Source organism: Sesamum indicum, linkage group LG10 (assembly GCF_000512975.1).
Source record: "Sesamum indicum cultivar Zhongzhi No. 13 linkage group LG10, S_indicum_v1.0, whole genome shotgun sequence".
In the NCBI taxonomy this organism is placed as follows: Eukaryota; Viridiplantae; Streptophyta; class Magnoliopsida; order Lamiales; family Pedaliaceae; genus Sesamum; species Sesamum indicum.
In genome coordinates, this window is record NC_026154.1 from 14,274,439 (window position 1) to 14,293,461 (window position 19,023).

At 34.9% G+C, this 19,023-nt stretch overlaps 1 protein-coding gene across 2 annotated transcripts; it reads right to left on the reverse strand.

Annotated features, from left to right (window-relative positions):
- LOC105172538 (embryogenesis-associated protein EMB8-like) lies at window positions 25-17,759 on the reverse strand. 2 transcript variants are annotated; one of them, XM_011094018.2, is made up of 14 exons: window positions 17,408-17,758; window positions 17,184-17,273; window positions 16,944-17,005; window positions 16,168-16,268; window positions 14,696-14,785; window positions 14,364-14,486; window positions 13,531-13,608; window positions 13,057-13,142; window positions 12,854-12,902; window positions 12,052-12,108; window positions 11,853-11,983; window positions 5,316-5,399; window positions 1,393-1,462; window positions 25-799 (listed from the first exon to the last, which is right to left on the reverse strand). In XM_011094018.2, the coding sequence occupies exons 1-14, from the start codon at window positions 17,668-17,670 to the stop codon at window positions 365-367; spliced, it is 1,719 nt and encodes a 572-aa protein (XP_011092320.1). In that variant the 5' UTR covers window positions 17,671-17,758; the 3' UTR covers window positions 25-364. The 2 variants fall into 2 exon arrangements, with proteins under 2 accessions (XP_011092320.1, XP_011092322.1); XM_011094020.2 differs by lacking the exons at window positions 13,531-13,608; window positions 14,364-14,486 and having other exon boundaries at window positions 17,408-17,759.

The window sequence follows — 19,023 nt, forward strand, 5'->3', positions numbered from 1 at the left end:
TGCATCAAGTGTTACAACCAGTACTACTTGCAGCCAGATCATCATCAAATAACTTATCCTTCAGATGTTTCCACTTTATCCTGTGTAAGTCCATCAACAATGTTCTTGCATATTATAGTACATTTATTCATGAAACGAGACATCCCTTTTGAAGCCAGAAGGGATCTTCTTTGCTACCTGACATAATGCATGCAAGGTTCTTGACGACAAGGATGATTCTTCCTTGTCACAGATAACATTCTAGTTAACAACATTTTTTTGTCTGTATTTGCTGAAGATACAGAAATCTCCGTCTTAATGACAGTAAAGCGTACCTCCCACAATACGTGGTGAGCACGAGAAAAGCGTGCCTCAGTGTTGACGCTTACCTTTTACCTGATACTCTGGAGAGTAAATCTTGAAATCTTTTCCTGAGGAAAACTGAAAGAGCAGAACCCACAACTGGCCAAGTGGTTAATATTGCAATGTAGGCAAGCAGCCACAAAGATTTTCGATTTTGACGTGAAAGCTGATTTAAGCATCTCTTCACAGGAGCGACTATGTCAGTGATATCTTGTTCTGGTGAACGAGCAACATCTGGGGGCTGAGTAAGTTCGACTTTTGTGTTTTGTTTTTCTTGGACATTTGGCTCGGCATGGAGTGTCTCTTCGCTCTTGTTTTCATCCATATTTTCTTGGTGTTGTACTTCTATTTCAGCTACTTGATTGTTTGCAGCACTGACCATGCCATCTTCCTTAACATGCACATACGGAGCCTGATCGATGGATGGATCTAGAGGACTGGTAGCGGGATCTGGCGTCTGCAATTGACAAATCATATTAGTATATATTTGAACGGAAGAACTTTTTAAATCGAGAGAAGGATTTTTGTGAAAATTTTCAAATGACTTCAGATGGATTTACCCCCACCACAATAACTCAAAAAATAGTTACAGGAATGTGATTTGAGGAAACTGTAACAATAAATGCTCAACATAATTTGAAGGATAGAAGATGCTACACATTAGTCTTATTCTAATCAATAATTTGGTAAATGTCGACTGCATCTTTGTGTTTTTCATGAGGAAAACTTTAGAAGACTTTACAGAATTAATGAGTTTCACAGCTATGCAGGGAATTATTAGCTGGATAGCAATTGATATAATACACAATTTTCCTATCTTGCCAAATGGTTATTCCATATTAGATCTTAGATCTGAGATCTGCATGCAGGGACTCAGTTCCTAGACACTACTTATTTTAGTTTTGTAGTAAACAATACTTGCGAAAATTAAGAAACCAAATATTACTTTTCTAGTTGTTGGCTGCTTGCAGGTTTATGAATGAGCCTATGCAAATAAATCAGGAAGAGGACTTTTCAGGATAAATCTAAGTCAGCAATTGTTTTCTTCACCTGTTTTTTCCGGTGACTCAGAGGGCTAGATTGCAGAATACCAAAAAATTCATCAACAGCCCTTACCCACCTGCAAGAGAAAATTACTGAAAGGAAACTCAAGGAAACTAGAGAAATTGTTGATAAGTCTTTGCAACAGAATTAACATCCCATGCTAATTCACAACATGAAACCATAGAACAAGATTGTATGGTATGAGGAACTGAACAAGTGGATTCCAAGTGTTTTTACATTGAAAATTATCAGCTAAATCATGTTTCAGTGAACTGGCCTACAGGAGATTTTATATGGAAGCCTCACCCGGTATGACCTGATTCTCTTTGGATACCATAGTGCATTAAGTAGTCCTTTGATTTGAGGTTTTACAGTAGCCTTGTACATAAGATGACTTGATCATGGTTAACACAACTAAGGTTCCCTCTATAGTTGTAAGAAGTTATGTTTTAGACATGGTCAGAGCATGCATGGAGATTGGTGAGTTTCAATATAGACCCATTGCGTGATGAAGAATCTCGATTTAGGAAAGAGGTTTCTTATGTTGATAAATGAGAAATACAATGTGTAGAGTGGATACATAGATATTGAAGTCGTAAATGGGGACTGATTGCAATTCTGTGTCCTTGACTTTGATCAGGAGATTGGCTTGATGGAAGGACTATATTTGCATAGAACTCGAAACTTACAGGTTTGCTTAGATTCACCTATTCTTTAGTACCATGAACCAATGCTAAATACCCACAGGCAATGGGAACTCTTGGATTAAGGAGTTAATATATAGTAATTAATTAAATAGGTGCAAATTAGTTGTCAATTAACTTGTATGTGATACAAGCCCAAATTTAACTCAATGGTAAATCTAAAAAGTCACATACAATTTAGTATAGAATTCTTCGAATTAATTAATTGGATTAATTTATAAAGATGTCAATTAATTTAAGGAGTTAAATTAATTTATTCATTAGATGATTTATGAAATCGATCCATAAGAATTGTTTAATTTTGAGCTTATGTGATAGGAATTTACAAATATTAATCAATTTAATTAATTAAGACTTGTTACCAATTAATGATTAATTAGTTGAGCTTGTAAGTTAATTAATCATATTAATTGATTTGGGCTTGTGTTTAATTAGAGAATTAAACATCATAAGTTTAATCAAACATGAATCCAATTAATTGGGAATTAGTTGAATTTGGATTTGGTTTGAAAATTGAACACAAACCCAAAGCCCACAAGACAAGAGATAACAATAATATTCATTATATCTAGACAAAGTTTATCTTTATCTTTAAAAGATGAAGAAGCAAAGTTGAACTTTGTTAAGGGAAAAGCTTGTCTTTGAAAGAGGGGACATCAAGACAAAAGAGTAGGACATGCATTGTACCTAGACAAGTTAATCTATGCTAAGGCAAAAACTTGTCTATAAAAAGGGGATAACAAAACAAGAGATAAGATGATAATTCATTCTATTAATGACAAAACTCTTATCCGTCCCTCTTTTGCTCTCTAGCTTCAGTCCCCTCTCCAACTTAGGATGTCTAGCTTTTCTTCTTTGTTCTTCTAGTTTTCTCTTCAACTTCAAAAGAGAAGAGTTCCTTTATTTTTCTTCATAGATCATTAGTTGATCTACCATAATAACATCTACTAGCTTAAGGTCGAGGTGGATTTCATCATAGGTGCACTATTAGTTTTGTATAAGCCTCGAGATGTTAAAAGTAACAAAAATTAAAATTGAAATTACAAAACAATATTGCGATTAGCGATTAAATCGCCCATATCGTTGGTACTACGACGCGGATCTCATCCATAAAAGGATGTCAATTGAATGGTTAAGAGAAATCAACCTTTGATCCACTCTGATTAATGTAGATGAGATGAACATTATTAGGAATAACTCCTTTCCAAGCAAATGGTGGAACAAGAAGATGGAACTATTTCGTTTATCATTCACAATAGGAACGCTAGTGTATTCCCTCCAAAACGTTAAATGCAGAGGAAATTAAAATTTAAATTACAAAATAATATTGCAAGTAGCGATCAAATTGCCCATTCCCATTGCTACTACCAAGCAAATATCATGTATAAAGATGTCAATTGGATGTTTTGGAAATACCCTTTGGTGCACTCCTGTTGATGTAGATGATGTGAACATTCTCAAAAACGGTTCCCATCCAAGCAAATGGTGGAAAACAGTTACTAGTCCTCTGGCAAGGTTAAACCATTGACGATAGGAACACACAAGTATTGAAGATAGTCCACACCACCTATGATATAATCTCCTACAATCCTTTACTAGTAGAATGATGGTAGATCAATATTTTAATCTATGGAGAAAAACAAGAGAACTCTTCTCTTTATTGGAGCGAAAGAGGAAGAGGAAGAGCTAAACTATCTAGCTTAAGAAATATTGTATTCTAGAGGGGCAGCTGAGAGCTTAGCAAGAGAGGAAGAACAAGAGCTAGACTTTGTAGCTTATGAAAAAATAATGTTATCAAAAACATTGTCTTGCTATCAACCAACCCCCTTTTGCAAACAAGAGACAAGAACAACATTATCTAGATAAAATGAATGTGTTATACTCTATCATCTTGATGTACCCTCTTTATAGGTAATTTTTACTCAACAAAGATCAACCTTGCTTTTTCATCTTCCAAAGATGAAGACAAACTTTGTCTAGATACAATGAATGGTATTCTATCTTGCCTTGTGGGCTTAGACTTGCATTCAATTTCCAATTGGACCAATTCCAAATTCAATTAATTCACAAAAGAACCCAAGCTATCATTAGACCTATGATATTTAATACCTGAATTAAACACAAGACCTAATCAATTAATTACAAGCCCTAACCAATAAATCACAACTAATTGGTTACAAATTTTAATTAATCAAATTAATGAATCATTGTGATCCTATAAAATATAGCCTCCAAATTTAATTCCTTACGGATATATTTTATAAATCATTAAATACTTCTTAAACTAATTCCCATATTCTCCATAAATTAATTCAATTAATTAATTCCAAGAATTCTTTCATGATTTGTGTAGGACCTCATGTTAATTAATCATTCTTGATTAACCCTTTCATTAAAGAGTACACATTGCACATGGGTGGTCACCTAGCAATGTTCCATAACACTAGAGAGTGAATTATTAAGTTACGAGTTTCATGCAAATGCAGTCATTCCATCAAGCCAATCTCCTAACAAACTCTAGAATACGGATCCCATATGTATGTGTCTATCCGCTGTATACTTGTGCTGCTCATTTATAACATAGAAAACTCCTTTCTTATTTGATCAACTAACGTGGCCAAGGGTTTGGAGAACATAATGCAGAGAATTTTTCTTCATCTCATGATAAGCAACAGATCCTATTTTGGAATTCACCAATCTCCAAGCATGCTCCAACTATGTCTAGAATATTATTTTTACAACTACAGAGGGAACCATAGTTGCCTCAACCATGATCAAATTATAGCCGCCCAACGTACAAAGCTACTATGGAACCTTAAGTCAAAAGGAACACTTAATGCACTATCGTAACACAGGAGAATCAGGTCATACCAATCATGCCCTGTAAAGATCGAATAATGTTGCACCCCTACTTCTGAACACTCTACTTATAGTTAAGCATACAATACAAATTCCGGAAGATGTTTATTTTTTAAAAAGGAGAAAGTTAACCATATAAAGAAAGCTCACCATGTATTTATAGCTTATATTTCTTTAACATATGATAGAGATGCTAGGAAAATATAATGCAAGGAAAATGGCTCTGCAAATTACTCATAGTCATTATTTTCAAGAAGTTAACTTCATAAAATCATGGAGCTAGGAAATAGGAATCTAGCAAACAAATATAAATTTTAGGGCTTAGCCACCGAATAAAACTATCAATATATTTATATTGTAACTTACCAGACACTTTTTGCAGTTAAGCCCTCAAAAAAGGGTAAGTGTCCTCCATGTTGTGTAACAGCCAAGACAACATTAGTATTCAACCTGCATATTTGTATGAATTGGCAGCACAACACATGCATTTTTTAAGCATATAAAAGAATAGAAAACAAAGAAACATATATAAGTCAATAGTATGTTTTCATCGCTTCTAGAACAACATTTTTAACAAATTAAATTTAAAACTCTATTATACATATATGTCTATAGTCAAATTTCAGTATCACGAAAACAAATTGAATGCCATCTAATTAGTGGTTACACTGTTTTAAGACTCGTATATTGTCACAAGATTTTCTTGATGCAAGGGCAAACAACTACTTACAGATTCCTCAACCTAAGGCTTCATATAATATTAAAATTTGTCCTTTCAATTGTAAAACTACATGTAGACCTCTTATCAATATTGTTGGCCAAAAAAATAGTTGATATTGTAAGAATTATGTTTTAACAGGTCTGAGAAATAGCCAAAAAAGAGGAAAAACTAACCAATATATTATTATTGCAAGGACAAAAAAATAGTATTCAAATTAAGGAGAAAAAAAGAAAAGAAAACTTTTGTCTCTCCTCTCATCTCCTCCTATATATATGTGTATATATACATTTATGCGACATTTTCTCTCCAACTAACTGTATTTGTATCTCCTATATATATATATATACATATACACACATAAACACCATATGCACCCACATATGTAATCCACCAAAGAAAATATACACAAAAAATCCGAGGACCTCTAATACGCATGCAAACCTAAAATTATTCTTACAACATGACTGGTGTATAGGGATGAGATTGAATGGAATTTCATTATCAAGTTTAATCCTAATCATGAGTGGTATAATTAATCATTAGGAATCATCATTCCTTAGGGAATCCGTATTTCTAAGAGTATGGATTAGCCACTATACTTATCACTCATGTGTTTGACTATTCCCAAGTGGGTTGACAATAAACTATTTTTTGTTTTTTTGCAGGGTTAATTATATTCTGCCATTTGAGTTGTGATCGTTTTTACACTTTGGCATCTAAATATTTTTTCGTGTCGACTTACCATCTCAATTTTATGAAATTTTGCACTTTTCCATTTATAACTATTTTTCAACTGAGTTTTTTTTCGAACATAGCATGCAGTGCACATGTGATATTTAAGAGTTATATTGATGTGACATTTTTTACATATGCACACATCATATGATGCTTTTTTGACAAAAAAAATCAACAAAAAATTGATCATATATGGCAAAGTGTAAATTTTTCAAAGTTGAGATGGTAAATTAACACAAAAAAAACAAAAAGTTTCGATGGCAAAATGTAAAACGTGTATAGTTTGAATTGCAAAATGTAATTTACCCTTTTTTGAATGCTAAAGTAACATGTACATTTAAAAGCTTTGTACTTACAAACATAATACATCATATTGTACTAAATATAGAAAAGATATATATTTATGCAAGCATATATAATATAAATATATTAAAAATGTTATACATTTATGTATTTATTTTTTAACTTGTACAATATTTTTATTTTCTTTGTAAAGTCATTCACATCCATGTTCGGATGGGGGTGTGTAGGCTAGTGAGTGGACTGAAGAGGAGGGAAAATACAAAATCTAAAAAAAGCAAAAAGATAAAGGGAGAGACAGATTCTTATTTAGTTTCTCTCTTGTAATTTTTTATTTGATAATTAAATATTTAAAAATGATAAAATTCATTTTTCCTTTCAGGTTAATAAGAATTTAGTTAAAACTAAGAGTTAATTCACGAAATAAATTACGATAAAATTGTGTTTTATATGATAAATTATATGATCACGGGATTTACTTCTTCCAATTCAAAACGAAGGCGGCTATGGAAGAGGTTATCGAAGGTGGGTCATGGTAGTTCCAAGGACAACCGATAGTTCTACAACGATGGGAACTGGGCATGGCACTTCGTAAACATACCCATACTCAAGTTCCAGTGTGGATTAAGCTCCGACACTTACCGGTGGAATTGTGGACCATAGAGGGCTTGAGTACGGTCGCCAATGGTGTTGGGAAACCCCTCTATCCGGATAGCATCACCATGGCATGCACGAGACTGGACTTCGCTCGTGTTGTGTCATGCTTAACGTCTTCTCTAAGTTGCCTAAACATCTCATTATTTGGCACCAGATGAGGAGGGGGTGAGACCCCGCATAAAATCGATATGGAGTATGAATGGTTACCATCAAAGTGTACCCACTACGCTACTTTGGGTCATTCTAAGACGTCTTGCCCTATAGCTAAACCACCTCCAACGAAGCCGGTGCATGTCTATGTTCCAAAGCTGCGGGCCGAGCCGCCTCTGCTGCTCCACCTGAACCACCAGTGCGACCGAGGGAGGCGGAGCGGGAGCCTCCGAAGCCAGATAGCCAAGGTACTGAGGTAGTCTTTCATAATGCGTTTGATGCTCTTCTGTTTGACGGTACTATTGCAAAACATTCCTCGAATGGTCCTAATCAACTCAGCCCCACACCCGCTTGATGATGATTAATGCAGCAGTGTGGAATGTGCGGGGCCTAAACCGCCGAGACCATCAGGTATCTGTTAGTGACCTTGTTACTGATTAACATTTGGCTTTTGTGGGTTTATTGGAAACTAGGGTGACTACTCCGAATACTCGCATTCAAACGCAACTGCTTTCTCGTTGGAAATGGTTTGTTGATTATACGGGTTCGGGAACTCGTATCTGGATGGCTTGGGATGATGATTGGGCTAATTGTGAGGTACTAGATGTTGGGCCTCAACATATACACTGTCGTATTCTTATCCGTTTGCTGAATATACATATGCTATTTAACATTGTTTGTGGTGCAAATAACCTGGGCGTGCGTCGAGAGTTGTGGCGGGGTATCGTGTGGCGGGATATCGGTCGCCTAGCCCAAGGAATTGATGAGTTTCCCTGGCTGGTTAGTGGCGACTTAACACTGTCCTCGAGTGAAGTGTGTGGCAACTCAGGTGATATAAGGTTAGCCATGGCAGATTTCCTCGAGTGCCTTCACGACACGGGTCTTCTCAATCTTCCTATGCAGGGGGAGAGATTCACATGGCACAACTGTAGCAATGACAGTCGCAGTTTCTGAAAGAGACTAGATCGGTTTCTAGTCAATGATCGGTGGTTGGTGCAGTGGCTATCTGTGCACTATGAATGTCTTACACCATGTACATCTGACCATTCTCCATTGGTTATACGTGGTACTCCTGCTCAATCTACTGTAAGTATGTTCCGGTTTGATAATTTTCTAGCTCATCTTCAGAATTCACTCCTTATGTGCAAATGTGTGGCAGCACAACATTGTGGGAAGTGCTATGTATGCGGTAACCTGAAAATTGAGGGCCCTTAAACCTATCTTTCGGAAGCAACGAAGGAACAAGGGGGATCTGGCGGCTAACGTCCATATGGCAAAAGCTTTTCTCCATATAGCCTAATCTCTCCTGCAGTTAGACTGTCATAATTTACTGCTACTTCAATTGGAGCATTGCTGCAAGTTGATTCTACTGTTGGCTACTCGGCTTGAACAACATATGCTACAGCAACGTGCAAAAATGGCTTGGTTGAAAAGTGGTGATTACAAAGATTTTAGTACAGCATCTGCGTGTCGTCCTGGATGATTTAATCAGTCCCTCGCAGAACGCGTTTGTGCCAAGCAGGTCGATCAGCGACAAGAAGCTAGCCCAGGAGCTTTTATCTGGTTATAAGCAACAGCGCGTTCCACCAAGATGTGCACTAAAAGTGGACTCATGAAAGGCACACGATACAGTAGAATGAGACTTCTTACTGGTTGTGTTGTATCTATTTAGATTTTCGGGGACCTTTATCAGTTGGATAGAGGAGTGTGTCACCACGCCTGCTTATTCAGTCTGTCTTAATGGCACTGCACACGGCTACTTCAAGGGGGCACGAGGGTTGCGCCAAGGGGACTATATGTCCCTTATTTATTTGTCCTTGTTATGGAGGTGCTACGGATGATTCTACAACAACTTATCGATTAGGATGGCGGATTCTCATTTCATTAGAAGTGTGAAGCGATTGGCCTATTCCAACTTGGCTTTGTTAATGACCTTATTCTCTTTTGTAGAGCCGATGAATCGTCTATTGGTGTTGTTTAAAAAGGGTCTGGACACGTTTGCAACACTTTTCTAGGTTATGTGTCAATCCACAAAAGAGCCACATTATTATCTCTAATGCAGCACACAGACTCCGTGACAGGTTACTCACCCTCCTATCATTCCAAGAGGGAGAGCTACCTCTTTGTTACCTCGGCCTTCCCCTTATTTCCTCTTGTATCACAATCAAGGACTGCATTCCACTCTTGGAAAAAATTGATAATGAATTCGAGGATGGGAAGGAATTTGGTTAACATTTGCCGGTAGGCTGCAATTTATCAAATCCGTACTGATTTCATTTCACACTTATTGGACAGCGCCATTTATCTTACCAAAAACGGTGATTCGTGAGATTGAGAAACGCTTACGTACCTTTCTTTGGAAGGATACCACAGGCACGGGCTATCCAAAAGTTTTTTAGACACTTATTTGTAGGCTAATGGGGGAGGGGGGCCTCGGTCTTAGGGATATCTTAGCCCTAAATCGAGCTCTAAGCATTTATGGAAGATTATTGTGCGACAACAGGACTCCATCTAAGTTGATTGGTTATTCCATACTCGACTTGGAGCTGACATTATCTAGATAGTAAGTGACAGAAGGGGCCGTGGGGGTGGCGGCAAATTCTTGCTCTCCAACTATGGCTATTACCTTATATCGACTTTTGGGTTGATAATGAGAATTTATTTTCCCTTTGGCAGGACCCTTGGCTCATTGATCCTACTGGCCCGACCGTTACGAACATCCCCGGCTACACTCCTACACTCGATCATTGCTGATGGGGAATGGAGCTGGCCGCCACTCACTAATGAATTTGTGGCGATCATTCACCTTCTGCCTATCATCCATGATGGGGAAGATCGATATTATTTAGTGCTTGAATGGTTGTTCTTTTACAACGGCGGCAGCGTACCACCTCTTTTGTACTCAATGACCCAAGGTAGGCTGGACTTCACTATTCTTAGGTCCTTTCAAAATTCCCCGCAACCAATTTATCTTATGGCTTGCCATTTTGGGGAAGTTATTTACTCTTGACAAACCATGGCTACACCACACCGGTGGGCCATGTGTTCTTTGCCAAGACGGAATCTCTGAGACACATGAGCATTTTTCTTTTAGTGTCATTATGTCCGTCAGTGCATTGCAGATATTTGGAAGACTGTACGGGTCCAATGGCCTATTCGATTGTGGAATATTGCCGTAAAGTTGATGTCGCTTAAATGGAGGGGGGAAACACGTCATCAACTCCTCATACCGCGCACTGTTGGCGTCGTTAGTGTATCACTTATGGCAAGAACGGAATCAACGAATCTTTCATCATACTAGCCGTACATATGACACACTTGCTAGGACTGTAGTTGAGGATATTAGACATGTCATACTTAGTCATACCCTCCCCTCAGTAGTTAGTACACGTGCCCTTTACATACTTTAGCAATGAGCAAATTTCGTAAATTTGATATGGTAAGTTGACACAAAAAGAAGTTTCAGTAGCAAAGTGTAAAAACATGAATAGTTCGGATGGCAAATATAATTTACCTTAATTTTTTGGTTTGCGTAAAGCTTATACCATACCCTAAAATACCAATGAGTAGAATTTTAATATGCAAAAATGCATTTTTGTTCGTTAACTTAAAATTAATGAATTTTAAACTTTTTCTAATTATAAATACGATTATTTATACACTCAAATTTAAAATAATTATTTTGTACTTAATAAATTTATAAACACTGTAGTTGGTAAACTTTTCAAATTGATTGATATATTTAACAATAGAGGGCATTAATGTTAATGTATCTTATTATTAATAGTCTAGGGTATTTTTATAAATTTAAAGAATTATCCAAAGATAGGGGGTAAATGAAGGCTTATTTCATTTACGAGGTAATTGATGAGGGTAACGTACTTCAAGGATGCAAAATATATTTAACCCTTTTCTTAATTTACTTATAATGTTCAGTCAAATTCTTAAAAAAAAAAGTTATTGACAAAAATATTTAAATACTAAATGATAAAGATACTTAAATACTTAATTAATCAAAAAATGATTATTGATTAAGTGTTTGAATACCTAAAAACTATTGACAATTCTATTAGTTAAGATTAATTAGTATCTTCTTATTTATTTTTGTTGAATAATGTTGGTAAAAGCTAATTACACTGTAAGAAAATATTTTCAGTATAGGACTTATTAGCATCATAGGGTCTGAATGTAAGTTTTCAAAAGCAAACTTTTGTTTTTTTGTCCTCTGTAATTTATCTCTTTCATATTGAATAGTAATTTTTCATCATATTATCTATTCTCACCATTAAGAGAAATACAAACACTCAAGGTTAATTTAAGTTAATAGCCAGAGAACATACCTGCACTCATCCCAAGGGATGGCTTCACTTGTACACACTGGATCATCTAAAGAACTAATGCAAAGAAGGGGTGTGGTTACACTTCCTACAAAATTAGAACTGCTAGAACGCCTGTAATATGTATCCACAGTCTGGCAAAAGGGACATGATTCAGCTATCAAGCATTTGCCAAACGAAAAAAGATGACAATCGTTATTACCTCATAATTGCCAAGAACTCGAGTTGCACAATCATCAAAGTCGCGAACTGAACGTGACTGGAAATTTGAATAAATGTTATGTTCCAACAGAATCAATGTAAAAGAAATAATGCATTTCAATGCATATTTCAGCAGCTTTGTCAGTTAACTTCTTGTTGAAATGTCAACATTGTCAAGCCAAAAAAAGCTTGATTCAGGTTTCGCCTTTGGAAGACATTATGCCTTCTTTATGTCATTGCCATTTTGGTTGTTATGTCAGTTTATATTGTAACTACTTGCTCTTTTACTAGTATCACGGATTTAAATTGTAAAGTTGAGGGTTGAAGGTCCAAGGTAAGCCCGGGTTGCTGTTATGAGAAGACAAATTAGATATTAACCAGCTACAGTTGAGAAGGCAATTAACTTCATTCATTTCATATATTCTCTGAACTGGAGTAACATTCCAGATGCAAGAGAGATGCCGTGGTGTTATTTCAGTCTATTGTCTTCACTAAAGGGTAAGATAAACTTATGCTGCTTCTGCATCCCTCAGCCTCTATGCTATTCTGCCTAGTGAATCTAATGAACATGTGCTGCTATCCAGGGATTCGAGAAATCCACTACAGATTTTCAACTCGATCAATCGATCTATTGTCTTAAGTCTTTATTAACGTTAAGGGAATATTTGTATCGAAAATGGCACATGGAGTTCAAAAATTGGAAGTCCACTATAAAAATTCTTAGCACTCATGTTTTAAACTGCTGTTTTGCACAAACAAGAATATATATAGTAGTTTCAAGAGATTTGTAAAACATAAAATACCTTTTTAACACCTTCCCAGTTTGATAGACGAGAAAGGACATCCTCATGCCTACAAAATTCCATGTTCAATCAAACAGCCTGCTAGTTTGAGGAAATCTAGGTGAACATTGAAATGTTGAAGTACGGACTTATATATGAAAACACTTTGATGACAAAAGTGACATGTAATAAGAAAACAGAACAACAAGGTAACGAAGACATACAAATGGGCATAATCTTTCAAGCCGATGGTCAGAGCTTTATTGTAAAACCTTTGGGCAAGTTTACGGTTTATAAATCTGTCACAAATCTGGAAAGATAAAAGAGAATCCAAGTTAGGGTAGCTCAACCGCATAGAGCACAAAGCAACCGGAAAAGCAATTACTTAGGAGGACCCGACCTTTCCTACTCATATATAGTATTAGTATACATACCACATAAATAAAACATTCAGCTAGCAAAAGTTCAGTACGGATTACATTAATAACTTCTAAACAAAGACAAAAAAAGTAAAGGAATGGAAGATAGAAACATATAACGAAATCAAACAAATAGAATGAGACAAAAATGCAATTGTTTGATTATAGAGAGAGAAAATTTCAAAGAGAAGGAGTAACCGAGAAAACTTGTTAATATATCCGTGCTGACTAGAATTCAATTTAACATATCCAAGAAAACAAAATATTCATAGAACAAACCAAAAGGTCCCAAGGAGAACAGATTGCTGCAGCTCCAACTATAGGGGCATTTATCCCATCCTCTGCAAGATATTTAACCTGAAATTTAATCAAAAAGGAAAAGTATGAGCATGAATTAAGTGAGACCTCATTGAACAATTTCAAGCATACTCAAAAATCTGTTGAACAAAGTTTCAAGAGAAGTTCATTTCAGGCATCCGCACACAATCCAAGATCACCATGTAAATATTTTTCACTTTCTTAAGTGAAGCATTCACATCCACACTTGTCTTTTAACAGATTTCTTATACGATCCTAAAAATAAGTGTACAAGAAAGCAAAATATTCAAAAAAGAATGATAATACTTTCGAGATTGAGGCTTATGCATCTATAAATTTATCAATAGAAATATGAGAACGTTAGTTACAAGTAAAACTAATCAAGTCAAATTTATTCAGGTTGCCAATAAGCAACAGCGGGAGCAATAATTACAAATAACACAAACGAAGTTACATTCATTCAAGTCTCCACCAAGTGACACAGAGGAAGCTGGATCTTTGTCAAACCAAACCTTGAACAATTTCATTAGCAATGTTGCAACAATAACCATAAACCCGCACATTATATGGGGACCTAAAGAAAAGAATAATCTACACAAAAACCTCTCCAGAAAATACACATTATAGCTTTATAGGTACCAGAAAGAAGTGGTCAAAAAGACACTGAAAAAATGTGAAATCCTGAATATCACAAAACAAAATCAACAATATGAAATAATAACTAAAAGTAAAATTACAACATTATAAGTACATTCTTGCGAAAAAGTTAACACATAGGTCAGAAATCCTTGTACCAGAATATTAGCACCAATGCTAGTGCCAACAAGAAATAAAGGAGCTTCCGGGAACTGGCAGTGAAGATGGTCAATCACTTTCCGGACATCCTCCGTCCATCCAGCATTATAGAAGCAATCGGACTAATAACATGATTAATGCACAATAAAGTTAAGAGTGATGCCACAATTATCCCAATCAAGTCCAGTACATGAATAATAGTTTTCAATTTGGAAGGTACAATTGCAATTGATTTTAACTGCTCACTACCTCCAATAGAACTTCACATCTCCCTATTCAAAACTAAAGCTATCAGAATTACAAATGCATCAATTTCAAGAATTATACTCACTGTAATTGATACACCCCCAAGTCCGCGATGATTGCTCACAACAACATTCCAGCCATGTTTAGCCATGCTGAAAGCCAGATGTTTGACATACTGCATAAAAATACCATGGATCAGGATGAAAGAAAGCAAATGGGCTAACTCAACAAGCGTAGGAAATAAGAGAATGCTAATTTTTCTCTTACAACAGATTATGGAAATAATCAAACTTCAACGCGGAAGTATGTGCAAATAATGCTAAATTGGAAATATTGCTTAGTAAATTTCAGTAGAGCTAAAATGTACTTCCACATAAGAGACGCTGCAGAAAGGTGATATTGGCCAAACTAAAGGTATGGATTGGAAAAAGGGCAATAGTCCACTGGCTACTATATTTGGAATTACAAAACTCCAAGTACCTACTGTATCTCCTAATATAAAATTACACATGTAAAGACAGTGAAAATAAGTAAAAAAGATCAATGTTTTCCTGTTGGACGTGAAGTGAACATGTCAAAGTCTAAGTCTTTCATCAGTGATTGTATAGATCATAAAACTCCAAAGAGGAAAACAACTGTATTGCATGCTACCTTGGCATAATATCTTGACTTTGAATAGATACATTGACGAAAAAGATGGTATTGGTCAAAAGAAAGACATAAGGAGTGGGGAAATAGTGCAATATGCCAATGTGAACCATGTTAGAGATATGAAAATAATAGTCCCCCATATCTTCTAACAAGCAACAATATGTGTTTGTTATTAATGGCCATTGTAAAGACTAAAGATAATTAAAAAATCACAATTATTAATGGCCATCAAACTATACATCTGTTAAGGAACGCATCATCACAATAATAGTCCATTACTTATTTGTTTATGCAGTAACTAATAAAATGTTAGTACTAGTACTTCGCCATAATTTTTGGACACAACAAAATAATCCTCAAAGGATGTATAGTTTTCTTAGAAGAAATGTGGTCAAGCATAAACCTTAAAAATCAAACCACCACATAAAACAGCAAAGATTTATGCTGGTCAATTTCATGGTTAACATTATAATTGTTCTGCGCTTACAGCATTAATGCTGTTCAAATCCTGGCGCATTTGAGCAGCACTTATCATTAACTACAATCAAAACTTATCTGAACAACTATGCTCTGGTTTCACTTGTACATAAAGTAATGTGTGTAGTTATCCAAGGTAGGTTTAAGAAGAAAATATGAGACAAAAAAATATGCATGTGACTAGATGACTGCTGAAGTCCTACAATCTCCTCTCTCATGGGAGATAGGCAGTGACCAGACGACAAAGAAGAAATTCAAAAGAAACCCACAATTCAAAATACATCTACTCCTAACTTACAAGGATGAGGAATTGTCTGCCTCATGCATTAAACCATGAATGATATGAGCAGCCTTTTATGGAGCAGGCACGTTTGTATTGACCGAGTAAGAGAATGGAAAAAGGATGGTCAAATGATCCAGATGACTTACAGCAGAATTTGAATCACTTGTTAAGCCAGGAATGATGATCAGAATGGGCTTCTTATCATCTTGCTCCACCACATCATTCACTTGATAGGCCAGATTCTTAACTAAAAGGAAAAAGGCCAATATCTGTTAAAAACTATCAGAACTGGAATCAGCCAATCCAAGAAACTGAAAACCTTTAATTAACGGGAAAAGTATGTAATCCATCCAGAGTCATAAAAAATGCATCAACTATTTGTTAAATTAAGGACAGTTTCAGGTCCAGATTTTAATATGGTTACTCATAAAGAGTGTGTAAGAAAAATATATACCAGTTAAAAGCAAGTGAGCCAGTTACAGATGATGATTAAGTTACAATTAGTGTAAAGAGAGTACATTGAACCATTACTCACCAATATAGGGCAACTGTTAAGACTATATACAGACATCAATTAGTTTGGAAACATTTTTGAACTGTCAAATAACCACTTAAATTACTTGTCCTTTCCTCAAATTACATAACTAATGATTATAAACAAAGGTCCATGCCTTACATAGGCCACTAGGGTAAACATAGTCTAATATCCTTCCCAATTTTTAATATCAAATGTGTGAGGATCATGAAACTCCGAGGTGTCAGAAACATATATCCCCTATTACATGTCTTAGGATAGATGATATCACTCTAGATAGAATATGGCCATTAAATTAGATTACCAACATTCTTTTCAGCATATAATATTTTTTTCCTACATAGTTCATAGGTCATGAGATTCACAAGAGAGGCAAAAGCTTGTTACCTTGTACATTCTTCACCCAATCTAATGCTAGTGTTCCACCATCAGAGGTAATAAAAATCTGTCTGCATACTTCATTGAATTAGTACTAGTTTCTGCAACATCAACAAGAGACCATAGCAAATTGCCTGATCCAACACACCAAATTTCGACAAGTCCATATATATACTCAAAAGTACCAACTCACTTTCTAAAATCCATTTCAGAATTCAAGAAACTGAAAAGCAAGAAATCAAACTTCACCTTCTATAACTGAGAACAGGCGAATTCCCCAAAAAATGCAAAAATACAGTCTGAAGATGCGGACTACATAACCATGGAGTTGATAAATACCTATTGCCGACAGCACAGGAAGCAAGAAAGACATAAGCAAAAACACGAGAAACCCACCAAACAAAACATGCAGCTACGCTGAACTAAATAGACAACTTTCGATTCGTCAATCCAGGTTTCGACGAGTCCCATACCTGCCATGAAGAATTCTACACTTTGAGACAACATCGCGGTAGAGTTGAGAGGAAGGATGGAAAGTCAAAACCACTTTCTGTCCCCTCAATCCGGTGAATAAATCTTGCAGGATATGAATTTCAAGAAAATTATACAGAAACACAACAACAATCAACGATAATCCCAATAAATAGTGAGAAACCGGTATCAATAACACCGCCCTCAGCAACACCTCATACGGCGATTCAGCCGCCGCTGGCTCTAATGGGTTCAAGCAATCCATCGATCAATCGTGTGAAAATTATAGAAAAACGAAGCAAAGAAACTGTATGTGTGTGTAGTGTGTGCAGTATGACTGAAATTTGTTTTGTCTGATATGATATAATATGAACATTATAACTTAGAATGCTCTCCGATCATCTGGTACCCAATTAGAATGGATTTCTTGGCCACCAATAACTACCTTACACGTGTAATATAAAACCGAAAATATTACCGTTTACACTAACCTAGTTCTCTCTCTCTTACACACACTCACACACTATATTTATATAATTCGAAAATTTTCAAATGGGGTACAAGTGTAATTTTAATTTTTTTTTGGAAAAAATGTGTAATTTTTCCCAAATATTTATCTATATATGTACTAATATAGAAATATATTTTTCACACTCAAATGATGATTTATAGCATCACCACATCAATTTTTATTTCTTAAATGTGATTATTTATTTATCTATTTTAATTTTAGTTATAATATATTTAATGCGTAAAATATTATTTATTATATACACGTAAGAATGATTTGCCACGACAACTAATTAGTACTATTACAAAACAAACTTTTTGAATACCCAAATTTACCCTTTACTTCACTTCTTCCCTTTAAAAAAAATTGATCAAATTAGTAATATCAATATTTTTTAATAACTCATAATTAATTTTTTTTCTCTTAACTACCCACTACTCCACATTTATCTTTCACATTATTTCTCCATATTTACTAGATTTTATAATTATAATTTATTATTTTACAATTTTTTAATTTTCTTTCATCATCTCACATAAAAAAAAATTATAAACTCGTAAAAATCGTGTGCGATGATAACTAATGTATTAAATGTGAGGGGCTTAGAATAGCTAACTTTAATTGTCAAAAAGTTTTATCAACCAAAATACATTAGGCATATCTATTTTTATGTAAAATGGCCATTTGTTTAATTTTTTTCTTAATAATGTTTTATTTATGTACATTTAAAATAAAAAGAATGAAAAAAATATTAATTGTATAAGTTATTTATTTTATATTTTTTTCTTCTTATACGTAAATAAAAATAATAAAAATTTAAATTATTCACCCATATTGAGTGTGTTGTTGTAGCTAAGTATATCTAATATAGATTCTTTTCTATATGGTTTTAATGTAGGTGTTCAAAAATCACATGATAGCCTAATAGTTATAATTAGCAATTTATTATGAAAATTGAATTAAAACTAATTAAATTCACAAATTTGTGATTTTGGAAGTCATTTTGGCTAATAATTGCACAAAAACGTAATTCATTAATGACATAATAAAATTAAGGGTAAATTACAACAATCTTTCTTGAGGTTTGACATAATTAAGAATATCCCC